The 22,981-nt window shown below is 31.5% G+C and overlaps 2 protein-coding genes and 1 long non-coding RNA gene across 8 annotated transcripts in view; all 3 read right to left on the bottom strand.

Annotated features, from left to right (window-relative positions):
* The window catches only part of Elys (AT hook containing transcription factor 1 homolog), a 108,821-nt gene that overhangs the window by 66,052 nt on the left and 19,788 nt on the right, over positions 1-22,981 (bottom strand). The window lies entirely within an intron of this gene.
* On the bottom strand, positions 891-19,848 carry LOC149484198 (uncharacterized). Of its 5 annotated transcripts, XR_016316392.1 has the most exons (6): positions 19,710-19,831; positions 19,343-19,441; positions 2,471-2,532; positions 2,107-2,258; positions 1,681-1,824; positions 891-1,293 (listed from the first exon to the last, which is right to left on the bottom strand). It is a non-coding gene; the product is annotated as an uncharacterized LOC149484198 (long non-coding RNA). The 5 variants fall into 5 exon arrangements; XR_016316389.1 differs by having other exon boundaries at positions 2,107-2,532; positions 19,710-19,848; XR_016316390.1 differs by lacking the exon at positions 19,710-19,831 and adding an exon at positions 19,588-19,605 and having other exon boundaries at positions 2,107-2,532.
* On the bottom strand, positions 10,913-17,405 carry LOC149484199 (uncharacterized). Its single transcript, XM_089701717.1, has 2 exons — positions 15,822-17,405; positions 10,913-15,731 (listed from the first exon to the last, which is right to left on the bottom strand). Exons 1-2 carry the CDS (start codon positions 16,851-16,853, stop codon positions 11,442-11,444), a joined length of 5,322 nt encoding a protein of 1,773 aa, XP_089557843.1. The 5' UTR covers positions 16,854-17,405; the 3' UTR covers positions 10,913-11,441.

Here is a 22,981-nt window from a genome sequence, read left to right as displayed (position 1 = left end):
ATACCTAAATAATGTGTTTTAATTTCATTGAACATATTCATATACCTACAAATAATGATTACCTCTTGTCTTGTTTAAAAACTAACAAAAAACTGAATTATATAAACAAGTACTCCTGTGGAGTGTAACTGATATTAAAATTAAATGTTAAGTAGGTAGGTAGTTCGTTATGTAAAACCTCGAAATAATAGTTTGTTATCGTTATTTTTTCTTATCTAGTTACATTAAATTGACTTTGTTGATTTTTAATTGAAGTTGTATTCTCAATATTTCTAGTCCTTTAGGTATTTTAGTAATTTAGCTGCAAGCCAATAGGTAATTTAAATAGTAGTTAGGACCATTAATATTACTTAGTTAAAAATCTTAAAATTTTCATTTGTCAATATCATTCATCAGTGTTTTTTCTATCATTTATCAGTGTTTTTTAATTCTATCATTTTATAATCCTCGTAGTGCCTTTTTTAATTTATGTACCTACTGAATTAGGTGTTAGGAAGATATACCTAAGTTTATTATAAAAAAATAAAAATATAGTTATTTATATCAGTTCCATCTGTCGGTTTGCAATGATTAATTTGTTAAGTTCTTCATACACTGTTTATTGAATCGAACATGTGAATAATGATTTTAGTAGTTCATTTCTATGTGTTTCTATGGCATACTTAGATCATTAAGTAAATGGCATAAGAAAAAGCTAATTTTAAGTAGGTAATAAGTACTAAACATTGTCTTGTGTGATATAGATGATAGGCAATTTATCTAATCAAAACTTTAATTATTTCAATAATAAAACAGCTATCTTCATAGATTATTTACATATTATATCAAAATTTAGTTTCATAAAATCAATAATAATAATTATTTTTGAATTGCGAATAAAACAACAATAATTGAAACTAAAATGGTTTTATTAACATGACTATATTATTCAACTAATGGTAACAGTAATACATTTTTTCATACAACTTAAATAAAATCTATACATAAAAAAAACGTAGGAAAATACACTTGAATATTTTTTGGGTGCGATTTACAAAATAATAATCGAAGCAAAAAATATGCTACCCCGGGCTAGACGTAAACAGTAGTGCATGGATAAACTTAAAATTTTGAATAAATATTATAAAAACAGGTCGGATCAACATATTAAAGGCTAAACATATAATATAACATCTTGCTAAGACCAATAGGAGCGTAACAATGCGGATCTTCCACGGAGCACGATGGTGGTCTGTTTCGTGCTTTCACGTGTTTCTTCTTAGTGACGCTGCTTTGAGCACCTGGCGCGTCTGGCTGAAATTGTTTAAAATATGAATACATATTTTTGTTATCCTTTTTCACATGCATGAGTATGAGTATCAATCAAAAATCAAGAATAGTCCATAATAAAGATTAGATTGAAATTCAATTTATGAATAGATATATATATGAATTCTTGAAAGTCACAACTTTGGTTTTTAACAGCGATGTTTATTATAAAACTTATTGTTTGTGACGAGAGTTTTATAGAGATTTTAATGTATTTTACAACAAATATAGTTAATAGTATAAATTTATAAAAAAATATATTTTGTTCTAATAGTAACAGAGGTTGCATTGAGGAAACTATTTTTGATCAATACTTTATGTAGTTTGATCGTTTCATAAACAAAAATTAGGCCAAAAATATAATTAACATACTTAACTGGTGATTCCATTTTGTACTGATACAAAGCCTGTTTTATATATGTACAATATTTTGACTTCAATTATTCCTTTTATTGGTTGTGTCATTCCTCCTCCTGATGAAACTGTCTTTATGTTATAGAGTAATTTATGGCATTTCTGAAAAAAAAATCCACATTTAATGAAAACCTTCAATTTGTCAAAACTAAATCAAATAATTGGGACCACCACATTGCAGGCAGCTTTCAAATAAAAAAAAGAATTCTCAAAATCGGTTTTCTAAGTGAAAAATTATGATGTAACAACGCGAAAAAGAGAATAAGTCCAATTTCGAAGTCGATTAAAATGTAAATTTAATCATGATGTGTTATTTATTACATTTATGCAGTTTAAATGTTTCACAAACAGGAATTAGGTCAATAAATATATTATTTACTTAACTTGATATTTTTTCTCATCAAAACTTTATATGTAATGTAAAATATTTTGCCCTCAAGTCCTTTTATTGGTAAAATAAGTAGTATCTTTCTTCCTATGGATGAAACTGGTCTTTTATATTTTCCTATTTCTACTGGGAATCAATTGTGGCGTTTCTGAAAAAAAAAAACATTTATAAAATATTTGATTATCCTCATTTTTTATCACTGGCAATAATTTTAAACGTTTTAATACACTTTTTTTTAAATTTATTGAGAGTTTTGCATCCATACTTTTGTTATCTAAACTTAATCAAGATTTTATGTTTTTTTAATGCTCCTTTTTAAACAAACAGGGAATTATGCCAAACAAATATAATATACTTAACTTGTGATTTAATGTTGTCATATTAAACCTATTATTTTGTGTTGTTTGTCCGTCTTCTGCGATCTGGAAAATATGAAATATATAAGTTGTATCATAAATTTAGAAAGATAATAAGAAGATTATAAAAGATAATATAAACCTATGACAAATATCCGCAAAAAGGAACACTGTTTTCAATTTTTTTGACTGGCAGCGAGGTGTTTCACATCATACTGAGCAAATTATATCTGAAACTTTCTGTATTAATGCAAAACTACCACCTCCTCCTTTATCCAGGCTTGGGACTGGCTGCGATGAGGTAGAATAAAATAATCTCATAAAATTTATTCTATTCACCCTCAAACACAGGCGGAGTTACCTAACTACCGTCTAAGTACTCGATATACACTAATTACTACTATTATACTTAACTATAAAAGAAATAAAAATTGTAAAGTGTGTATATGATTGACACGTGTTTAAGTAAAGCGTTATGCGTGTAATAAAATAAAATTAAATAAATATAACCATGATTCTATCAAAAATACATACTTAGGTATACACGTAAATAAAATGTATGAATAAAATATCTACATTCTACATCAATAATTTACACGATCTAAATTAATTTACTCTAGTTTACTCTAGTCTATATACCTATAAACTAAACTTAATTGATTTTATGTACACAAAAATATAGTTTGTGTTGTGCATGTAAGTTTATGTTAAAAAACAAAATTGATTGATCTACATAGAAAATTGAAGCATAGCGAGACAAAATATTTAAATATTACTGTAAAATGCGCTCAGCGAATGTAAAAGTACGATATTAGAAGTAATGATGTAGCGCGTTGTACTGTAAATATACGTCGGACGTGATGCAATTTATAAAAATGAAATGATAGCCCTTCGAATATAGAATAACGATGGATCATGAAAGACGATAGCGGGCGCTTTTAGTCCAACGGAAGGAATGGATCCGCGGACGGTACCGGGCCGGTGTCGGGCGGAGCTGCGCGCGAGCGGCCTCGCTCGGCGGCGAGACGTGGCCGGGCCGGCGCGCGCCGCGGCGGGCGCAGGAGCGGCTCTGTCGCAGAGGTGAGTGCGGTGCCCTAAGTCGCTTTGCATTGGCGCTGCGGCGCGCCTGCAGTGATGGCGGTGGCTAGATGTAGACAGTATCGAAACAATAGAATATTACGATTGATAATGCGGGGCGTTTCTCTCAAGTTATATGTATTAATATTTATATTACATCTCATATTATAATATGTCATAATTGTGCTAACCTAACCAAAATATTTGCGTATTTGAAAAAAAAAAATGGACAGATCACGGATACACAAAATAAAAACAATTTTATGTTCCTATAAATAATTGTTATTTATTTTAAGTATCAAATTTGATAAATGTTTTTATTTTTTTATTTTTATTAAGAATTTCCAACAAAGAAAACATAATTTATAAACTCTTAATAGTTAATACTAAAATAGCTTATCGTATAATAACAATATATGTTTCTTTACTTATAGGAAATTACAACAATCGTATATTTAAACGGATAGCAATATCATGTTAGTTTAATGAAAAAATGAAATACAATTTCTGATGCAGGAAATACAAACAAACAAATAATAATTTACCAAAGTAGATCCAAAACAAATTTGCAATAATATCGTTTTTACTAATATTACTAATTACTAATTAAAAAACTAATGCTGACTACTATTATTTGTAAATAGTATGGTGCTTATCGACATGTTTCATTGAAATGTTTATTAAGAATACGCTTGAATACCGCAAGTGAATTGTGAAATATATCAATTTCACGCGACTTTGCTGCAACAACGTTGTACTCATGGGTAAGTCTAACTATTGGGGAATGCTTCCTTAAGTTTGTTCGAAATGGAGGAGTTCTGAGTATAGCGCAGGGATATCGAGGGATCCTGGCGGGGACATTAATACATATTCTGCCCAATAATTCAGAAGAATCAATACAATTATTAATTATTTTATATAAGAAAAATATATCTAACATTGTACGTCGAGATTTTAAGCTCAACATCTTGAAGTTATTGAGTCTGTCCAGATAACTTGTGCAGGTTTTACCAATTCCAGTTCTGAATGCTAGACAACGGACCAGTAATTTTTGTAAACGCTCGATCCGAATTATATGCGTTTGATAAGATGGGTTCCAGACTGTACAACAATACTCCAGACGACTACGAACGAAGTTGTTGTAAAGTACAAGCGCTGTTTTAGGATCCTTGAATTCTTTGGAGCACCGTAGGATGAAGCCAAGCGATCGATATGATGCAGCCAATATGTTGTAGTAGTGAGATGTAAAACGTAATTGTTGAGTGAATGTTATCACTATCATGTAAACAAAATTTAAATGGACATGTTTATTAATATTATTTTATTAATATACCGTGAAATATTCACAAAACGAAAGATGTCGTTTACTTTAAAAGTCAAAGCAGTATCATGAAAGGTCGGGAACCTTCAGATGCTGGGAAATGTTACCCAGGCATTTTTTTTTCTCTTTTTCATATAAATCGCATTTTACTTTTCCAAAAAGCTGGTACATCTCAGTAAAATGAGCATTCTTTCGATTTCTTTTGCTGCAAAGATTTCGTAGTGGGATTATGTTGTAGGCAATAAAAAGACAAAAAAAGCAAAACAGAATACCTATTGTTCATTGACTATTAAATAAAAATAATCATACTTTTACATTTAAGTTGTGCTTTAAATTCAGTGATTTAACTTTATTTATGGTTATTTCCGAGATACCAAATTAGGCTTATTTTTCCGAAATTAACCGAATAGAAATAATATTTATTAACTATCAAATTATGTGGTAATATAAAATGTGCTAACCTTAAGCTTCTTTTGATGCTGAGCAATGTTGTAAAATATAGATCGCTACATTATTAGGTAATTTTGCCCATCATTGTAACTTTTGTTTAAAACAACCTTCAGTGGTAGTTATAATATTTCAAACGTTATTTAATGACATATTATGAGTAAAAGAAACCTGTGTTTTCGCCATCATGCACAAACTATCAACTTGAATTTTCACCATTTTTTTTTTCCCGCGAAATGACACATGATATTCAATGAGTTACAACAAGTCGCTGATTTAAATTAGCGACACACACAATAGGCAGTGTTGACAGACAAATTAACCAACTATTTTACACCAAATACTTTGAATGTTGCCAAAGTATGAAGGTATTTTTGCAATTTAAAAAGTGACTTATGAATTGATCTTCGGGCAAAGATATCCTTGGTAAAAAAATCACAATAAGACTCTATGCATTTTCGAAGTGATTATGATATTGATTAATTGTTTTTGATAATGTAGTTTTTTTTTGCGTTGGAATATATTCAAGAATATGGTTATCATACTAACAAAAGATGTTTTCAACTCTTAGAGTATTTCATACATTTTACATTGTCTTAATAAAATATTGTAAATAACAAAAACTTATAGGTGATACGTAAACATAAATGTTCTACTTATGTATCTAATAAAAACTAAAATTATATTTTATAGATATATTATATGCATGTGAAAAAAGCAATTGATTGTACTTAGTATAACAATTCTTCAGTTCTCGATAGGTTTGGAGTTTGTACGATAACCGTACTTACTACATAGTCACTTTAATTATTTTAAGCAAGCAAGCAATGAAATGTTTCAATTTACAAAATAAATAACCAGTCGACCAGCTGTATTCCAACATTAGGTACATTAAGATAAAATGTATTTTACATAATGATAGTATGTACTTTATATACAATGAGTTCTTAATATTACAGGTTAACGTTGACTTTTTTTTAAATTACACATAGTATAAACTATAACGTATTAAGAAGAATTTAGAGAAGATATAAAGAAGAGAAAGAAGAATAGGCACAGTGGTGTAATTAAATAACACGAAACGAAAAGGGCGAGTTACATAAGAAGGTATAGCGAAAAAATAGAAGAGTTGCCTGATACTTTAATTCAATAAAGTTTCTCTCGAAGAAGAGAAGGCAGAGTAAAAGTAAGGAAGAAAGTTTTTATTTTTGCAATACGAATTACAATATTATAACTTTAATTTATTTTAAAATAACTGTTGACAACGTAACGTGTATGTAAATATTTTTTTTTTCATAAGTACATAATAATCGACAACCAACATTTGTTTTAAACTTTAGTTCCATTTAAAACGAGATGAAAGAATAAATTTATACGAATACATTTTTTTATACTAAATTATAAAATAAATCTTGATCTTGCTTGATTGAGGTGATTCAAAATACTGGAATTACTAAATAAACGCTATTCACATATATATCGAACTATTCCACCATACTTCAATACTGAATACAGTCAAGTATTTTTATGTAGGTAAATTAAAATTCATTAACTCCACTTGCTTGCAGGATCCGTGCGATCAACCCCACCGGGTGAGACCCTTTTGGGAAGCCCAGCGAGTGCGATCAGCAACCGGATAGAATTCATGTTCTTGTTTGGATGTCGTTTCAGAAAATATTATCATACAAATCAATCATAAAAGCATAGCCTTCAGTGTTGTATTTGATGTCGTTAATATTAGGATTTTAGTTTCATGTTCGTTCGGTTATAATTTGCACTTCAGTTTAGTTCCAAAACTTTGTGACCTCACATACGACGGCAACTGGATCATAATGCCATTTTTTTTAATTACATATATTATATTTACCGTGAACTTTCACTGTGATAGTCAATTTTCTTTGGCTTTTATCAAGGATTTTGTCCACTTACGACGTTTCCTTTGGTGAACAGAAAATTTCTTTTGTCAGCTTCGAGACATTTTTGGAGTGAGAAAAAGTCATCATGTCACTCATGTTTGTTTGGCTATTGCGTCTGACCAATGTTTTCATTGCTTTCTATAATAGTAAAATGGCTATGACTGTTTATTATAATAGTAAAATGGCTATTTTAATTAGATAACGTATGTAATTCCAGTATTTGTTTCTTGTTTCGTTGATGCGGCAAATATATTCTTGATGTTCTATCATTATTATTTTTTCGTTTATTTTTTGTTATTTTTTTTTTTGTTCTTTTTAGTGTTTTTTTTTTTGTATATTTCTTTTTTTCTGATATTTTTTTTTTTGTTTTTGTTCTTTTTTGTGTGTTTTTTTTTTGTATATTTCTTTTTTCTGATATTTTTTCTGATATTTTTTTGGTAGCTATTAAACAATTTGCCGTTTTAAATAGAATAATTAAAAATACATTTTAATTTATGAAAATTAAAGGCATACGAAATAATCTAAGAAGTAAAAATTCCACCCTTTATATTATTTACGTTAGTAACAAACGCTTGAATTTATTCGATGTGATGAATAACCATATTCTTGTTACAATATTTTTTACATAAAATACTCGTAAATGCATATGCATGCTTTGCGCAGGTGTGATTATTATAATATATAATCTGTAATCAAAGTTTCAATTTATGAGGATTCGGGTATAATTTACAATTTAAGTACTGAAAATGTTGTATATTATAATACCCAATCATAAGCTTTGCTTTGAATAGAAAAGAGGAGACAAGATGTACCTCTTATGTTTTATGGTGCTGAGTTTATATTTCGATACTTATAATAAAATAATGTTGATGATTGTTCCTTTATCTCCTCAAGAAGCATAGGGCTTCAGTATATAGTTCATTCAGTAGATAAATAATAAATTAATACTAATAAAATATTCATAGATAAATTAATATAGTGGTTGGGTACTGAAAATGTGATGATTGGCGTACAGGGGGTCATCAGCTTTGCTTTGAACAACACTTCAAGCAAAGAGAGACAAGATGTGCAACCAATGCTTTATGGTATCGAGTGTATTTTGATAAATAATAAATTAATACTAAAAAAATATTCATAGGTAAATTAATATAGTGGTTGGGTACTGAAAATGTGATGATTGGCGTACAATGGGTCATCAGCTTTGCTTTGAAGAACACTTCAAGCAAAGAGAGACGAGATGTGCTACCAATGCTTTATGGCATCGAGTTTGTATTTTGATAAATAATAATACGAATAAAATATTCATAGATAAATTAATAAAGTGATTGGGTACTGAAAATGTGATGATTGGCGTACAATGGGTCATCAGCTTTGCTTTGAAGAACACTTCAAGCAAAGAGAGACAAGATGTGCTACCAATGCTTTATGGTATCGAGTGTATTTTGATAAATAATAAATTAATACTAAAAAAATATTCATAGGTAAATTAATATAGTGGTTGGGTACTGAAAATGTGATGATTGGCGTACAATGGGTCATCAGCTTTGCTTTGAAGAACACTTCAAGCAAAGAGAGACGAGATGTGCTACCAATGCTTTATGGCATCGAGTTTTATTTTGATAAATAATAATACTAATAAAATATTCATAGATAAATTAATAAAGTGGTTGGGTACTGAAAATGTGATGATTGGCGTACAATGGGTCATCAGCTTTGCTTTGAAGAACACTTCAAGCAAAGAGAGACAAGATGTGCTACCAATGCTTAATGGTATCGAGTTTGTATTTTGATAAATAATAAATTAATACTATAAAAAAATATTCATAGGTAAATTAATATAGTGGTTGGGTACTGAAAATGTGATGATTGGCGTACAATGGGTCATCAGCTTTGCTTTGAAGAACACTTCAAGCAAAGAGAGACGAGATGTGATACCAATGCTTTATGGTACCGAGTTTGTATTTTGATAAATAATAAATTAATACTAAAAAAATATTCATAGGTAAATTAATATAGTGGTTGGGTACTGAAAATGTGATGATTGGCGTACAATGGGTCATCAGCTTTGCTTTGAAGAACACTTCAAGCAAAGAGAGACGAGATGTGCTACCAATGCTTTATGGCATCGAGTTTTATTTTGATAAATAATAATACTAATAAAATCTTCATAGATAAATTAATAAAGTGATTGGGTACTGAAAATGTGATGATTGGCGTACAATGGGTCATCAGCTTTGCTTTGAAGAACACTTCAAGCAAAGAGAGACGAGATGTGCTACCAATGCTTTATGGCATCGAGTTTGTATTTTGATAAATAATAATACGAATAAAATATTCATAGATAAATTAATAAAGTGATTGGGTACTGAAAATGTGATGATTGGCGTACAATGGGTCATCAGCTTTGCTTTGAAGAACACTTCATGCAAATTTTTAAATTGTTAAAATACCTTCATACTTTGGCAACATTCAAAGTATTTGGTGTAAAATAGTTGGTTAATTTGTCTGTCAACACTGCCTATTGTGTGTGTCGCTAATTTAAATCAGCAACTTGTTGTAACTCATTGAATATCATGTGTCATTTCGCGGGAAAAAAAAAATGGTGAAAATTCAAGTTGATAGTTTGTGCATGATGGCGAAAACACAGGTTTCTTTTACTCATAATATGTCATTAAATAACGTTTGAAATATTATAACTACCACTGAAGGTTGTTTTAAACAAAAGTTACAATGATGGGCAAAATTACCCAATAATGTAGCGATCTATATTTTACAATATTGCTCAGCATCAAAAGAAGCTTAGGGTTAGCACATTTTATATTACCACATAATTTGATAGTTAATAAATATTATTTCTATTCGGTTAATTTCGGAAAAATAAGCCTAATTTGGTATCTCGGAAATAACCATAAATAAAGTTAAATCACTGAATTTAAAGCACAACTTAAATGTAAAAGTATGATTATTTTTATTTAATAGTCAATGAACAATAGGTATTCTGTTTTGCTTTTTTTGTCTTTTTATTGCCTACAACATAATCCCACTACGAAATCTTTGCAGCAAAAGAAATCGAAAGAATGCTCATTTTACTGAGATGTACCAGCTTTTTGGAAAAGTAAAATGCGATTTATATGAAAAAGAAAAAAAAAATGCCTGGGTAACATTTCCCAGCATCTGAAGGTTCCCGACCTTTCATGATACTGCTTTGACTTTTAAAGTAAACGACATCTTTCGTTTTGTGAATATTTCTCGGTATATTAATAAAATAATATTAATAATCATATGCATTTAAATTTTGTTTACATGATAGTGATAACATTCACTCAACATTTATCAAATTTGATACTTAGAATAAATAACAATTATTTATAGGAACATAAAATTGTTTTTATTTTGTGTATCCGTGATCTGTCCATTTTTTTTCAAATACGCAAATATTTTGGTTAGGTTAGCACAATTATGACATATTATATGAGATGTAATATAAATATTAATACATACAACTTGAGAGAAACGCCCCGCATTATCAATCGTAATATTCTATTGTTTCGACACTGTCTACATCTAGTCACCGCCATCACTGCAGGCGCGACGCAGCGCCAATGCAAAGCGACTTAGGGCACCGCACTCACCTCTGCGACAGAGTCGCTCCTGCGCCTCCCACGGCCGGCCGCCAGCTCCGGAACTCACGACCTACCGCCTTGCAGAGGACTCTCGACACGCATTTCCACCTGTCACCGAGCCGATAAGGTCCATTCAAATCCATTTAAATTCCTATGAACCAAGCAGCTGCTATGACTTTACATATCCATTATAACATTATTATATATAAGAAAAGTTCAGTCAATTTTATAAATTACTGTCACCGCCACTGACATATAAATACTCGACAATGCGCATACAACCTTAAAACCAATAACAAACTTATACATTCGCTCTCGCATTTTACTTTAATACAAATAATTTGTTACACAGTGTTTCAACTTTAACGTAGAATCAATTCGTTTTTTAATGTTAGCGTCGTGATGATAAGAGTTCATAAAAAAATACGCACAATGTAAACGTTGGCAACATGATTTGATTTTAATAATTGATTTCTGATATAGAACGGAGGTGAACAATTTCATTCCAGGAAGCCGAGTGTGTAATGCTTGCAAGTGTAACTCGTCAATCTACCAAGCAAAGTGAATAGTGTAATGCATGGTGGGAAATCCCTAAAGTAACTGTGGAATGACGACGTTATTTACGTAAGGTTTACCGTTAATTAATTTTTCCCTATGTACAAGAAGCATTAAATCGTTCCTATCCCGTACGCGACCTAATGCCACGTACAACTGTCCGTGACTAAATACGTCCGATCTTAAATCTATGCCGACCCTATTAATAGTTTGACCTTGACTCTTATGAATGGTCATTGCATAACACACCTGAAGGGGAAATTGCAATCGACACATTTCTATTGGACTATTATGATCAATGGGGGCTTTAAACATGATTCGCGGTATAAAAAACAATTCGGCTATTCCCGGTTTGCGAACTGTTATTAATCGAGGTGAAGTCGCTTCGATTATAACTTTTGTACCATTAACTAAATGATCTGAAAAACTAAGGTTACGAATTATTATACAAATACATCCTACTTTTAAAGTGAGATCGTGTTCTGGTATACCTTTAGGGTGCATACTATTCAACACGTCAACGCCTAAATACAATTCGTCAGTGTCATCCGTAGCCGTTTTATCTACTGAATAGAAATGTAAAAGGTCGCCTGGCAAACGGTCTAATACAGTCCTATTTATTTCTCTAATATTGGAGTTGTGTGTCGAAAGAATGGCCCTACCTATACAAACTTCTGGCTCGTTTTCTAAAAGGAAATCCGAAAATACAAAATTAATTAACTCATTTAAATCAGTAGTAAATGATAAAAGTGAAAGGTCTATTAAATTTTGACAAGATCTACCGACCTTTACCGAATGTAAAGGCAAATTATTTGAACCTATTTGAAGTAAAAAATCGGAAAAAACACTATCTTCACTACACCTCTGAGGTGTAGTTAGTGAAAACGTCTTTAAACTCTGCCATAAGGGCGATGATTTAACTGAAGCATTAAATATATCAGAATGACACTTGGCGTTCGTAACTACGGGCGGAATCTGACGAAAATCTCCGGCAAAAATGATAACCTTTCCCCCGAAACTTTTATTAGACTTTGTCAAGTCTTGCAAAGACCTATCTAACAAATGAATGAGGTACTTGTGTACCATCGGCGCTTCGTCGTAAATGATTAAATCGGAGTGTAGTATGAGTTCAGCTCTCTGGGTTCCGTTTGTTACATACCAATAGCCTAAATCGTCAATAGCGCTTAACGGATACTTAAACATACTGTGCGCAGTCATACCGCCGTCATAGTTCTGCGCGGCAATACCTGAACTCGCTGTGCATAAAACTACACCGTTGAGTACGCCCCTCACGTACGCTGCTATCGTATTTAATAGCAACGTTTTACCAGTGCCTGCCGGACCGTCTATATAAATAGCACTTTCGTTACTATTGCGAAAACCGTGATCAGTGAGCAAATTTTGCACATATTCGAACACTTGCCGCTGGTCATGAGACAGCTTGGGCGTCCAAACATCCACAAATTCGCGTAACCCGTCTGCATCGTGTAGAGCCTTCTCACGACCTAGTTCGGTGGTGTCATCGTGCGCGTCAGGCAAACCTTGCTCTAACAAACACGAACCATGTTTTCGCAATAGACGGTCAATTTGAACCAAGGCCTGGGTGTACGCTCTATCCGGATCGTTATTTACGCGGTTAAGTATATCTTCAGCTAGCTCATTTTTAAATTTTTCCCACAGTGTCGCTACTGCTACCCCGTTAACAGCCAATAATACGAAAAAGTTACGCAGGCGTGGTCCGGTCAAAAAACATGAAGCTTCCTGCATAGCTATCTCGTATTCGGCTTCATCGTTGGCGATACCAACGGCTTTAGCGGCCTCCTGGAATGTGTTACAATTTGGACCACCCAAGTTATAAAGATCCCTGTAACTACGGCAGGGGTGTAAAGCTAACAGTAATCTTAAATAAAATTGTTCACCTCTGTTGGGCGCGACCCAAAATAAACGCGTCACTATTTCTCCCCTCTGTCTTTTCGTCAAAAATTTGCCGTTGGTCATATTATAAATGGTTGTATTTTTTGTTGAGGGGCGGCTGGAATGAACGATATACCTCTCGTAAAAATCTAAATATGTTAAACTATCGAATTCTTCACCGAGGGGACGATTAAAATACGTGACGAGATCCGAATCCGAATTCTGAACTGCGCGCGCTTCATTTCCCGCCTTAAAAAAAATTGATTGATGATTTTCTAAATGCACGTCTAACATCTTTACAGTAGGCTCACGTCCCGTGACGTCAAACTCAAAAACTCTCCAAGCAGCCTCACCAGAACCGATGTATCGTTTTGTGACGTACTGTTCTATTTCGTTATTTTTTAGTTCATCTGGAACAATGGCGACTCGAGCCTCGTCTGGACCTTTGGTCATATATTTAAAGAGATATTTAATGACTGTTCGAGTGGACACTGATTCTAAATTTAAATGGCAATCATATCTAAGAAGAAGTGCAGCGTTGTATGGTACTATCCACAAATCACTAATTTCTACATCCCTCCCTCTGTATTTAATAGTGGCTGTATTCTTACTGTTACGCTTTAAGTTAATAAACCCTTTATCATTACAATATGTGACTTCTGTCTCTGGTTTTGGGAAATAGCTTGTACATTTTTTTTTTTCACTATCCCAACATTTTAAATCTGTCCTATGCGGCGGACCGCATGGACCATGTACCATGTAATCTAAAACAGCTTTTCTTAATTTTCCATCAACTTCTGAAGCGTCAGGAATATCTGCTCTAATAAATTTATCCACATCAGTACCGTGAACGGGGCCACCACCCTCGACTGCAAAACAGATATGAGCGTGTGGTAATCCCCGTTTTTGGAACTCTATTACATATAAAATATAAACAATTTTACCAAACCAAACCCCTGTGCGTAGATCCCTCAAAAGTTGTTGCAATTTAATGTTAAAAACTCTAGCACAAATTGATGGCGTATTATGATGACCTGTTGTTGAATTTTGTATTTCAGGCCATTTGGGATTGCAAGTTAAAGTTAAAAGAAAAGATGGCAATCCTAATCTGTTAACTACTGCCATAGCATCCATATACTTTTGCTTCATATATCTAGGCCCCCCCGTGTAACTACTTGGCAAATAGACTCTACCAGGCACAACCCCACCCTCTCCTCGAATAGTCTCATCTACACTTATCTGCTGTAAAACTGACTCTACTTCTCTTAATGGAGCGGAACGGAGAGCATTATCCGTGTTACCTTTTTGGATGTTATACAGGTAACGAAGTCTTTCTTCTAAAATCCTACATTGCATATCAACTAACCACTCTTCAGACAAACGATTAAAATCGTTGAAACGGGGTTCGCTCAGAAGGAGACATCTTACATATTTGTTCTGGGTTAGTTTTGCTCCATTATTGTCCGTTTTGTTAGGAAACCATCCAGGGTTACCGTGCGGATACAATAATGGATATTGAAAAGTTTCATATAGGGGGTGCATTATATCTACTGTGTGAGGCTTTTTGTCTCCAATTTTCCAGATTGCAATGGCGCGAGGAATGTAACGTTCCTGCTCATTGCTTATAATGGCAGCAATCTCGTTGCCTAAAGGCATATCACCGAGAATGTTGCCATGTGTGCGTCGTGTGGTGTGCTCAAAAATGAGGTGTGCGTGGTCGGATGGTTCTTGGCTCAGCCGCTTGAAGCACTCTATATAAGGGTTGTGATTATGCAAGAAATTTGTAATCGATCGAATGACAGTTAAATCTAAATTTAAATTTGTAGCGAGGCTCTCTCGCTCACTGTTATCATAGATGTAAAGTCCAGCCGGGTTAGTAGTTTCTGAGTACGCAAGATCGAAAACTCTGTGATAAACCCTCCCTTGAATTTTTAAAAATGATACCCCCGTTGTCGGATGTTGAAATCCGTGTGAAACGCCTAAAGCACTAAAAGCAAATAAATTATTATAAGCCCTAGGCTTATGCAAAAAAGAAGGAAAGCTATAAAATGGTTCATTTAAAGGCGGGAAATTTTGAACGTTATAAGCGCCAGCCCCACAGCACCACTTGATACGATTCTTTTCCTCAAAGAACAATCTAGCATTACAGTGCCTACACAAAAACGCTTCCCTATCTAATAATGAAATGTTTTTAAAACTAAACAATTTGACGACAGTTAAGCCGTCGCCACTCTTTGTACCTATTAAATTGTTTGAATTCCGTAATTCAACGTCTAGATTTCGATTAATTTTATTGTACTTATCTACCGCTTGCCTATTAACTTCTGGATTACTTTGACTAAACTTCTGACTGGCCTGCCTATGAACCTCGGGATTGCTCTCGTTATATTTTTGAACTGCCTGCCTATGAATCTCGGGATTATTCTTACTATATCTTTCAACTGCTCGTTTATTGATTTCGGGATTAGTCTGATTATACTTCTGAACTGCCTGCCTATGAACTTCGGGATGTTTTTCATTATATTTTGTGACCGCTTTTAAATGAGAATCTGCATCTATAGATCGCCTACCTGGTCGTCCCCTCTTACGTCCTACTTCTACCGAACCTTCTGATGAACTATCCGAATCTACGTTAATATTGTTTTGTTTGTGTGCTTTAGATTTATTATATTTAGCCGGTCTACCGCGTTTTTTACCTACAATCCTAACGTCGGGTAATTTTGTTATGCAGACAACGGGTGTCAGTGTTGTTAATTTAGGGTCGCGAATATTTTGAATTAAAACTTTTGGTTTTAGGGAATTTAATTTAGGGTCATATTTTGGGGGTATACCTTTATTAACTAAAACTATCGGTTTTAAATTAGACAATTTAGGATCGTCTACAATAACTAATTGGTCGTCTACATTAACTAATTGGTTGTCTACACTAACTAATTCATTAATAATATTGACACTATGAAAATGATCTAAAATAATTTTATGAATTTGATATTGACTACCAAACGCCGGATTCCAAAACAAAAACTTTGCAAGAGTATCTAAATTGTTGCACTGAAAGAGACGTGCAGCTCCTACCGAATGCGAGTTATGGACGTATTTATTATTCGCGTCTACTTTATGGCTATTAAAGATAAAATATGTATTATTTGACCTCCAAAAAGATATCGTATTATTAGCGCCGGTGAAAAGGTAGCTATGTGTGGAGTCGTTGTGTGCAGTGTGAAATATTTTATTTTTTAGGATTAATTTTAATTGTAAAGTGTAAGTGGCTATGTCGCTGTCACATGTGGGAAACAGTCCGTTGTCGATCCAACTATCGTTGTCTGCCATCGATTTAATTTTAGCCAAATAGGTCCCTACACGTATATCAGAAGGCAATTCTTCAGGATATAAATGAGGATGATTATGCGCAACCCCAAGTGGTCTTACTTGAATGTATAACATGTCACCAAAGTCTAAAATAGTGTCAATATTTTCCTGAGAAAATACGGCTCTATTTAGAATAGAAGAATAAACAGCCGCGCATGTTGCCATCGCGACACATTGTGCGTTGTTACCCTTAAACCGGGGATCGGCTTGATGCGTTGACCCTTTAATAATAATTTGACCGATTAAAATAATAATAAAAACAGAATGAGATTTTATCAGGTCAGAAGTAACATAATATTTATATAATGCCGCACAATTTATTTATAATTTGTTAAGCAAATTGAAATGTTCCAAACAAAGAATAATACATTGTACCTATGATTATAAAATACAAATCCGTATGAAATATGTTAAAGAAAGTATCCCTAGTGAAATCACTATATCATTTCTAAAATTTCGTACTTAACACAAAAATATTAAGTCGATTAGATATGGGTTGAGAATGAGATCAAAGATGAATAATAATAGTTAAAAAAAAAAACTAAAAAACACGCTTTTTATAGAAAACCGAACTAAAAAATAGAAAATTTTATCAAATTAGTGTATTGTCATCGGTCCTCAATAAATCTACAAAGTTTGAACGAAATCTGGCCGTTTAAAGTGGGTCAAAATCGCGCCCAAAGAAGTTGGTTACAAACAAACAAACATACAGGTGAAGCTAATATAAAGCGTGTAAAAAGGAGAAGAAACTACTCTAAAAAAAATACTAAGCTGGCTACGAAATACGAATAGAAAATGTGGCGTCATTTTACCTTACCCCGCAATCTATAAAAAAAATATTCGCGACGATCTACGTTTCAGTATAATATTATACTCGTATAATTAAACATATCTAGAATTATTTATCATGTTAATTTTAATCCTATCAAAACTATGTACTTACGTAATATGATGGAATGTTATTCTTTTATGGAAATAGTTTACATACTATTATTGGCAATTATTAAATCATGTATACATATAATTTATATATTTGTAATATCAAATCAAAATTAATCTCATTACCTATCAAGTTAAATTCTAGACTCTAGTAGGTATATGATACAATTCTAAAACCTGGTTTATAAATCTCGCTTTAATGTTGAAACTTGAAAGTATGTACCTACCTACAATAATCACTATCACTACATAGTATAAAACAAAGTCGCTTTCTCTGTCCCTATTTCCCTATGTCCCTTTGTATGCTTAAATCTTTGAAACTACGCAACGGATTTTGATGCGGTTTTTTTTAATAGATAAGAGTGATTCAAGAGGAAGGTTTATATGTATAATAACATCCATTAAATAGTGGAGAAGTACTGCTATTTTTGAGGTTTCTAATGTGATGTCGTAAATAATTCAATTTTTTCCGCTTACATTGCAAACGCAGGCTGAACCCTACGAGTTTTATCAAAATAATGTGCTAATTAGTATTGTACACATTGAAAAGATCTATAGAAAAGTCCGCGATGGTATATGTCTATCTCTTATGGATAACCCACAATAACTTTTTTTTGTCATTTACTTTTTACGACAAATAATGGTTAATTTTCGAAGCGATTTTAACTAATACATCATTAATCCTTAACCAATTAAATACCTTGAATACATTGTTCATTTAATATAGATCTATATGGCCCTTTACACCGTATGATTTAAGTGAATATTTTCGAAAATATTACAGATTTAAAAATTGCGGGACATAGCGTTTGCGGCGGTACCGGCCGGCCGCCATTGCACCCGTGCGCAGCAAATTAACTTCGCTACATAATGTGAAGAATGTGAATAATTAATTAAAATTAAACCGAAAATATCAATACTTTATCTATACCCACAGATAAGTTAAAAATAAATAAATATAAAATAAAATATATAATATATGTTCAATTACATACAAATTTTCAAAGCGTCTGCACCAATTTTAACTACTCACTGGCAGAAAGCTTTCATTGAAAAGAAAATAGGTAGGTATGTATCTTTATAACATACGTTAAAATACAGAACATTGATATACCTAACATGTGTTTGAATGATCAGAGACAATTTCATGATTTATAATAATTAATATTTTTACTATTTAAGGATATTTACAATTTTGAATGAATTACATAATATATAATATATTTTTATAATAAATTAATATCTATAACACAAAATGGCGACCGACGCCGCCCGCGGCGCGCGGCGCGCCCGCTAGTCGCGCGCGTTGCCGGTTCGCGATTCCCGCGCATTTCGATTAAGTACAACAAATTAGGAAAAAATATATTACCGACTTATTACCTGCTACATTTATACATATTATTATATTTAAAATATTATCTTCTATTCTATTTTATGTTAAAGAAAATGACTATTCTGTAACCTATAAGGTACATAGACACACATGACAACAACGGTAATTACGTAGGTATTGAGATGTTAAACATTAGAATACCAATTTTATAAAAAAAAAAATCTTTGAGTTATTATTAAAAGTAGGTATCAACATATTCAGAACATTTCAATTTGCACAAAAAAAAGATAAAAGTGATTGATTACCTACCTAACAGAGCCTTATGAAAATATATATAGGTATATTAATTGACTTTAAACCTAATAAATTGAATAAAGCTTACCGGTAGCGATGCACGCCATTGCCGCTGCGTTGCCGCCATTGTTGCTAGATGATGCTTGGAACATGTTGAGGCACGAAGTCACGTAGAATCTCGAAGTTACTGAAAACGATAAATGAATATTTAAAAAAACAAAGCATTAAATAACAGACATCACTTGTTTTTATTAAACCATTGAAAAAAAAACAAAAGAATAAATCGTCATGAATTGAAATGAAGTCTTTTTATATTTTATAATTACCTATTACCTATATTAATATATTTAATTGTTAGTAAGAAAAATGTATAAAGACAACAATAAAACTCAAATCATTATTCACTCCAAGTACAATATGAGACCAATAATTAAAATAAATGTAAATCGACTTACCCTGCGAACAGACGAAATGTTAATGGAACTTGGAAGAGAATTGGCGCGGGCGCGGGGCGTTTTATTCTTAATTTCCCACCGGAAGTTGCAAACATTACGAAAAAAGTGGGAATAGACAATTTCACAGTTTTGTATTTTTTTTTGTTATCTTAATTAAAATATATTTTAATTAATAAGCGATATTTAAAATACGTAATCTAATCTAAAAAATATATTGATATAACGATAAAATAATTTAGAAACATAATATGTATTAAATTAATATCCAACTGTTAATAAGGGGTTTAATTTATGTTTTATTATTTTCATATTTAATTATTTTTCGAAAATATGCTATATGGAATATATTCAATACAAATATATATTTTTTTTAATAATAATAACAACTAACTATGTAATGTTTAATTTATTTTTATTATTACACAATAATTATAGAAGACTGTCTATGAATACCTTGAATACGTAATATTGTTTTCAAAATTCAAATATAAAAGTCAAATTATGCTTTTTATAAACATAACTAAGAAATCAATATTTTCATAATTATTAAACACAACTAAAATATTTATGAAATTATTTTAAAGTAAACAAAAAACGTATCGTCATAATTAAATTGTATTTAAGAATTTTATTCAAGTTTATTCTGATTTGAGAAAAATATATCCAATGCTGCCAACATTATATATTTTTTGGTCATAATAGCAATGTTTTAATTTAAATGCACTTGGAAAAAAGTTATGCGTGCTCGTAATTTTTTATTTCATTTAATCTGGTTTTTTGTATGTTATTATATTTCTTTTAAATATTTAATTAATTAAAGTCTCTCAATTATTGTTAATTTTTTTTTGCACTTTTTTTACTCATTAGTTGTCAAAAATGATAATTGTAACGTCAAATTAATAGTTATGTCAACCTCAGATGTCAACAAACAACTTTCCGAAAACAAATAAGAATTAAGAAAACGGCTTCTTGTGTAAAATGTAAAATATTATGTGTTTATTATGCATAGCAAAAATATGTTTTGCAATTTTATCCAAAAGTAAGAAGATAAGAAGTTTTCATATCATTGATCTACTCATTATATTTAATTCTAATAAGTGTGGATACTATAACGTTTGATTCCAATAAGTAATAAAAATAAAACAACGATTCAATGAATTAAAACATACATTTTTGTGATGAAAGAAGACTACAATGCCAAGTGTAAAACAAGTGAAATCTAATAAGATCAGAGGGTATGAAAATAAAGAAAAACAAAAGTTGAATTTACCAAACATAAAGGAAATGTTTTATGATTTGCAGATGCTCACATATTTTTACATTTATTGAAGATTCCAGAAAGTTATTTGTATTATCAATATTGAATAACACAGACTGATTGACCCATTGATGGTATTATGTAGATCATAATTATTATAGATGAAAAAATAATAATAAAGTGTATAAAATTTCAATTTGAATAACCATGATATGTCTGAAAACTTTATAACTATTGTTACTGTATTTCTTAGTTCTTATTACTATAATATAAAGGAAATACCTAATAAGTAGAAGCCGTCTACATTTTAAACATCATTGTTTGCTTTCAAAAAAAGGAGCCGAGTCCAGTAATGTGGCCGTCCTCTTTATTAATTTAAATTCACCAAACATAATTTTAATGTATCTATCCAAAAAATGTCTTGCAAGAACAATGTAACTCGGGTTCCTAGAAGTATTGACAAAAATATGTAATAGCAGTTACTATGTCATTTAAATATTGATTAAAACATGATATATATACCAAGTCATGTTAATAATAATTATGCCAATACAATATAATATAAAATATGTGTATATTATGTTTTCAGTGTAAATATATAATGACAAAACTTTTTCATGTGTTTCATTTTCTTATTAATCTTGTTTTATTGGTTAGTTAAATATTCATAAAGTAAAAACGAATGTTTTTTTTAATTATTTATAATAAGTATAAGTAATTATATAAATAAAATAAGTATATTGCTATTCATATAATTTATCTTATTGCATTTCATATTAGATACCATTGCTTATAGTACATGTTAAAGTATTAATTTAAGTATGAAATTCTCATTGAATGTTTGATAATTTATAATAAATAAATAAATAAAAATAAATAAAATAAATCTTTATTTCACCTTTTGGATATACAATATTGGTTATGAGGCTCTGGCTCTCTTGCTAGGCATAGCCTGTGTTAAGAAAGCCAGTCCCTTCCCTTAATACATTGTGGTCTTGATAAAGGTAAAAATAAAAAGAAAATTTATACAAAGGCAAAAATAAAAATAAAAGGGGGATAGCCAACCCAATGAATGTGTGGTGTATGTGTTTGTGTGTGAGTGTGTTTGTGTGTGTGTATATGCATGTATGTGAGTGAGTGTGGGTGGATGTGTGTGTGAGTTTTTGTGGGAGTGTGTGTTTAAATCATTTAGGTGTAGGTAACGAGTGAACATGTTGTGTAATCGGTGTTATTACTGTGAGTTAAGTTACATTAATAATTTATTTACTTGTGAGATAAGGAGATTTTCTATGCCATCGTAATCATATTCGTCTAGCTATGATAAAACCGTTTTCTTGAAGGCGTTCCTATTTAGCTTTTTATCATTAATATTGTTCAACATGTTGTATATACGAGGAGCTAGTACTCTGTATGATTTGTTAGCAAATTTACTTTTAATAGCAGGTACAGGGCATAGATCTATCCGTTTATTCGCTACATGAAGCGTGGGTACAGTATTAATATGGTATCTCTGTAGAATATTTAAGAAAAATAATTTGCGGACACTAAGCACCTGTGCTTCTTTGAGAACTGCAGTGGTAGGATATCTAAATGGTAGTTTCAAGGCAACTTTAATGAGACAACGTTGCGCTCGTTCAACTTGAATTAAATGCGTTTTTGCCATACCACCCCAAGTGCATATGCAGTAGCGAAGCAGACTTTCGCACAACGCTTTGTAGGCCAGAATCAAGATGTTCTTGTTGGCAACAGCATTAAGTGACTTAAAAATAAACACCAGGCGCCGCAATTTTGTAGCTAAATAATTCGCTTGCGGTATCCATATTAGGTTATGGTCTATTTGAATGCCTAAATATTTACAATGCTCTAGGTACACGCGTTAAGTTTATACAAGCACAACTACTGATATAATGATGATGTCTGTTACACGGATAGGTATGCAATTTAATATAAAATAATGTAATGTTTATTTAATATAATTATTCCAATTTGAAATCATATATATATTATAGTTATT

Source organism: Colias philodice, chromosome 12 (assembly GCF_061535455.1).
Source record: "Colias philodice isolate Cphi_HAF_F1 chromosome 12, ilColPhil1 Martin Lab GWU primary, whole genome shotgun sequence".
Classification (NCBI taxonomy): Eukaryota; Metazoa; Arthropoda; class Insecta; order Lepidoptera; family Pieridae; genus Colias; species Colias philodice.
This window is presented reverse-complemented; position numbering and strand designations above follow the sequence as displayed.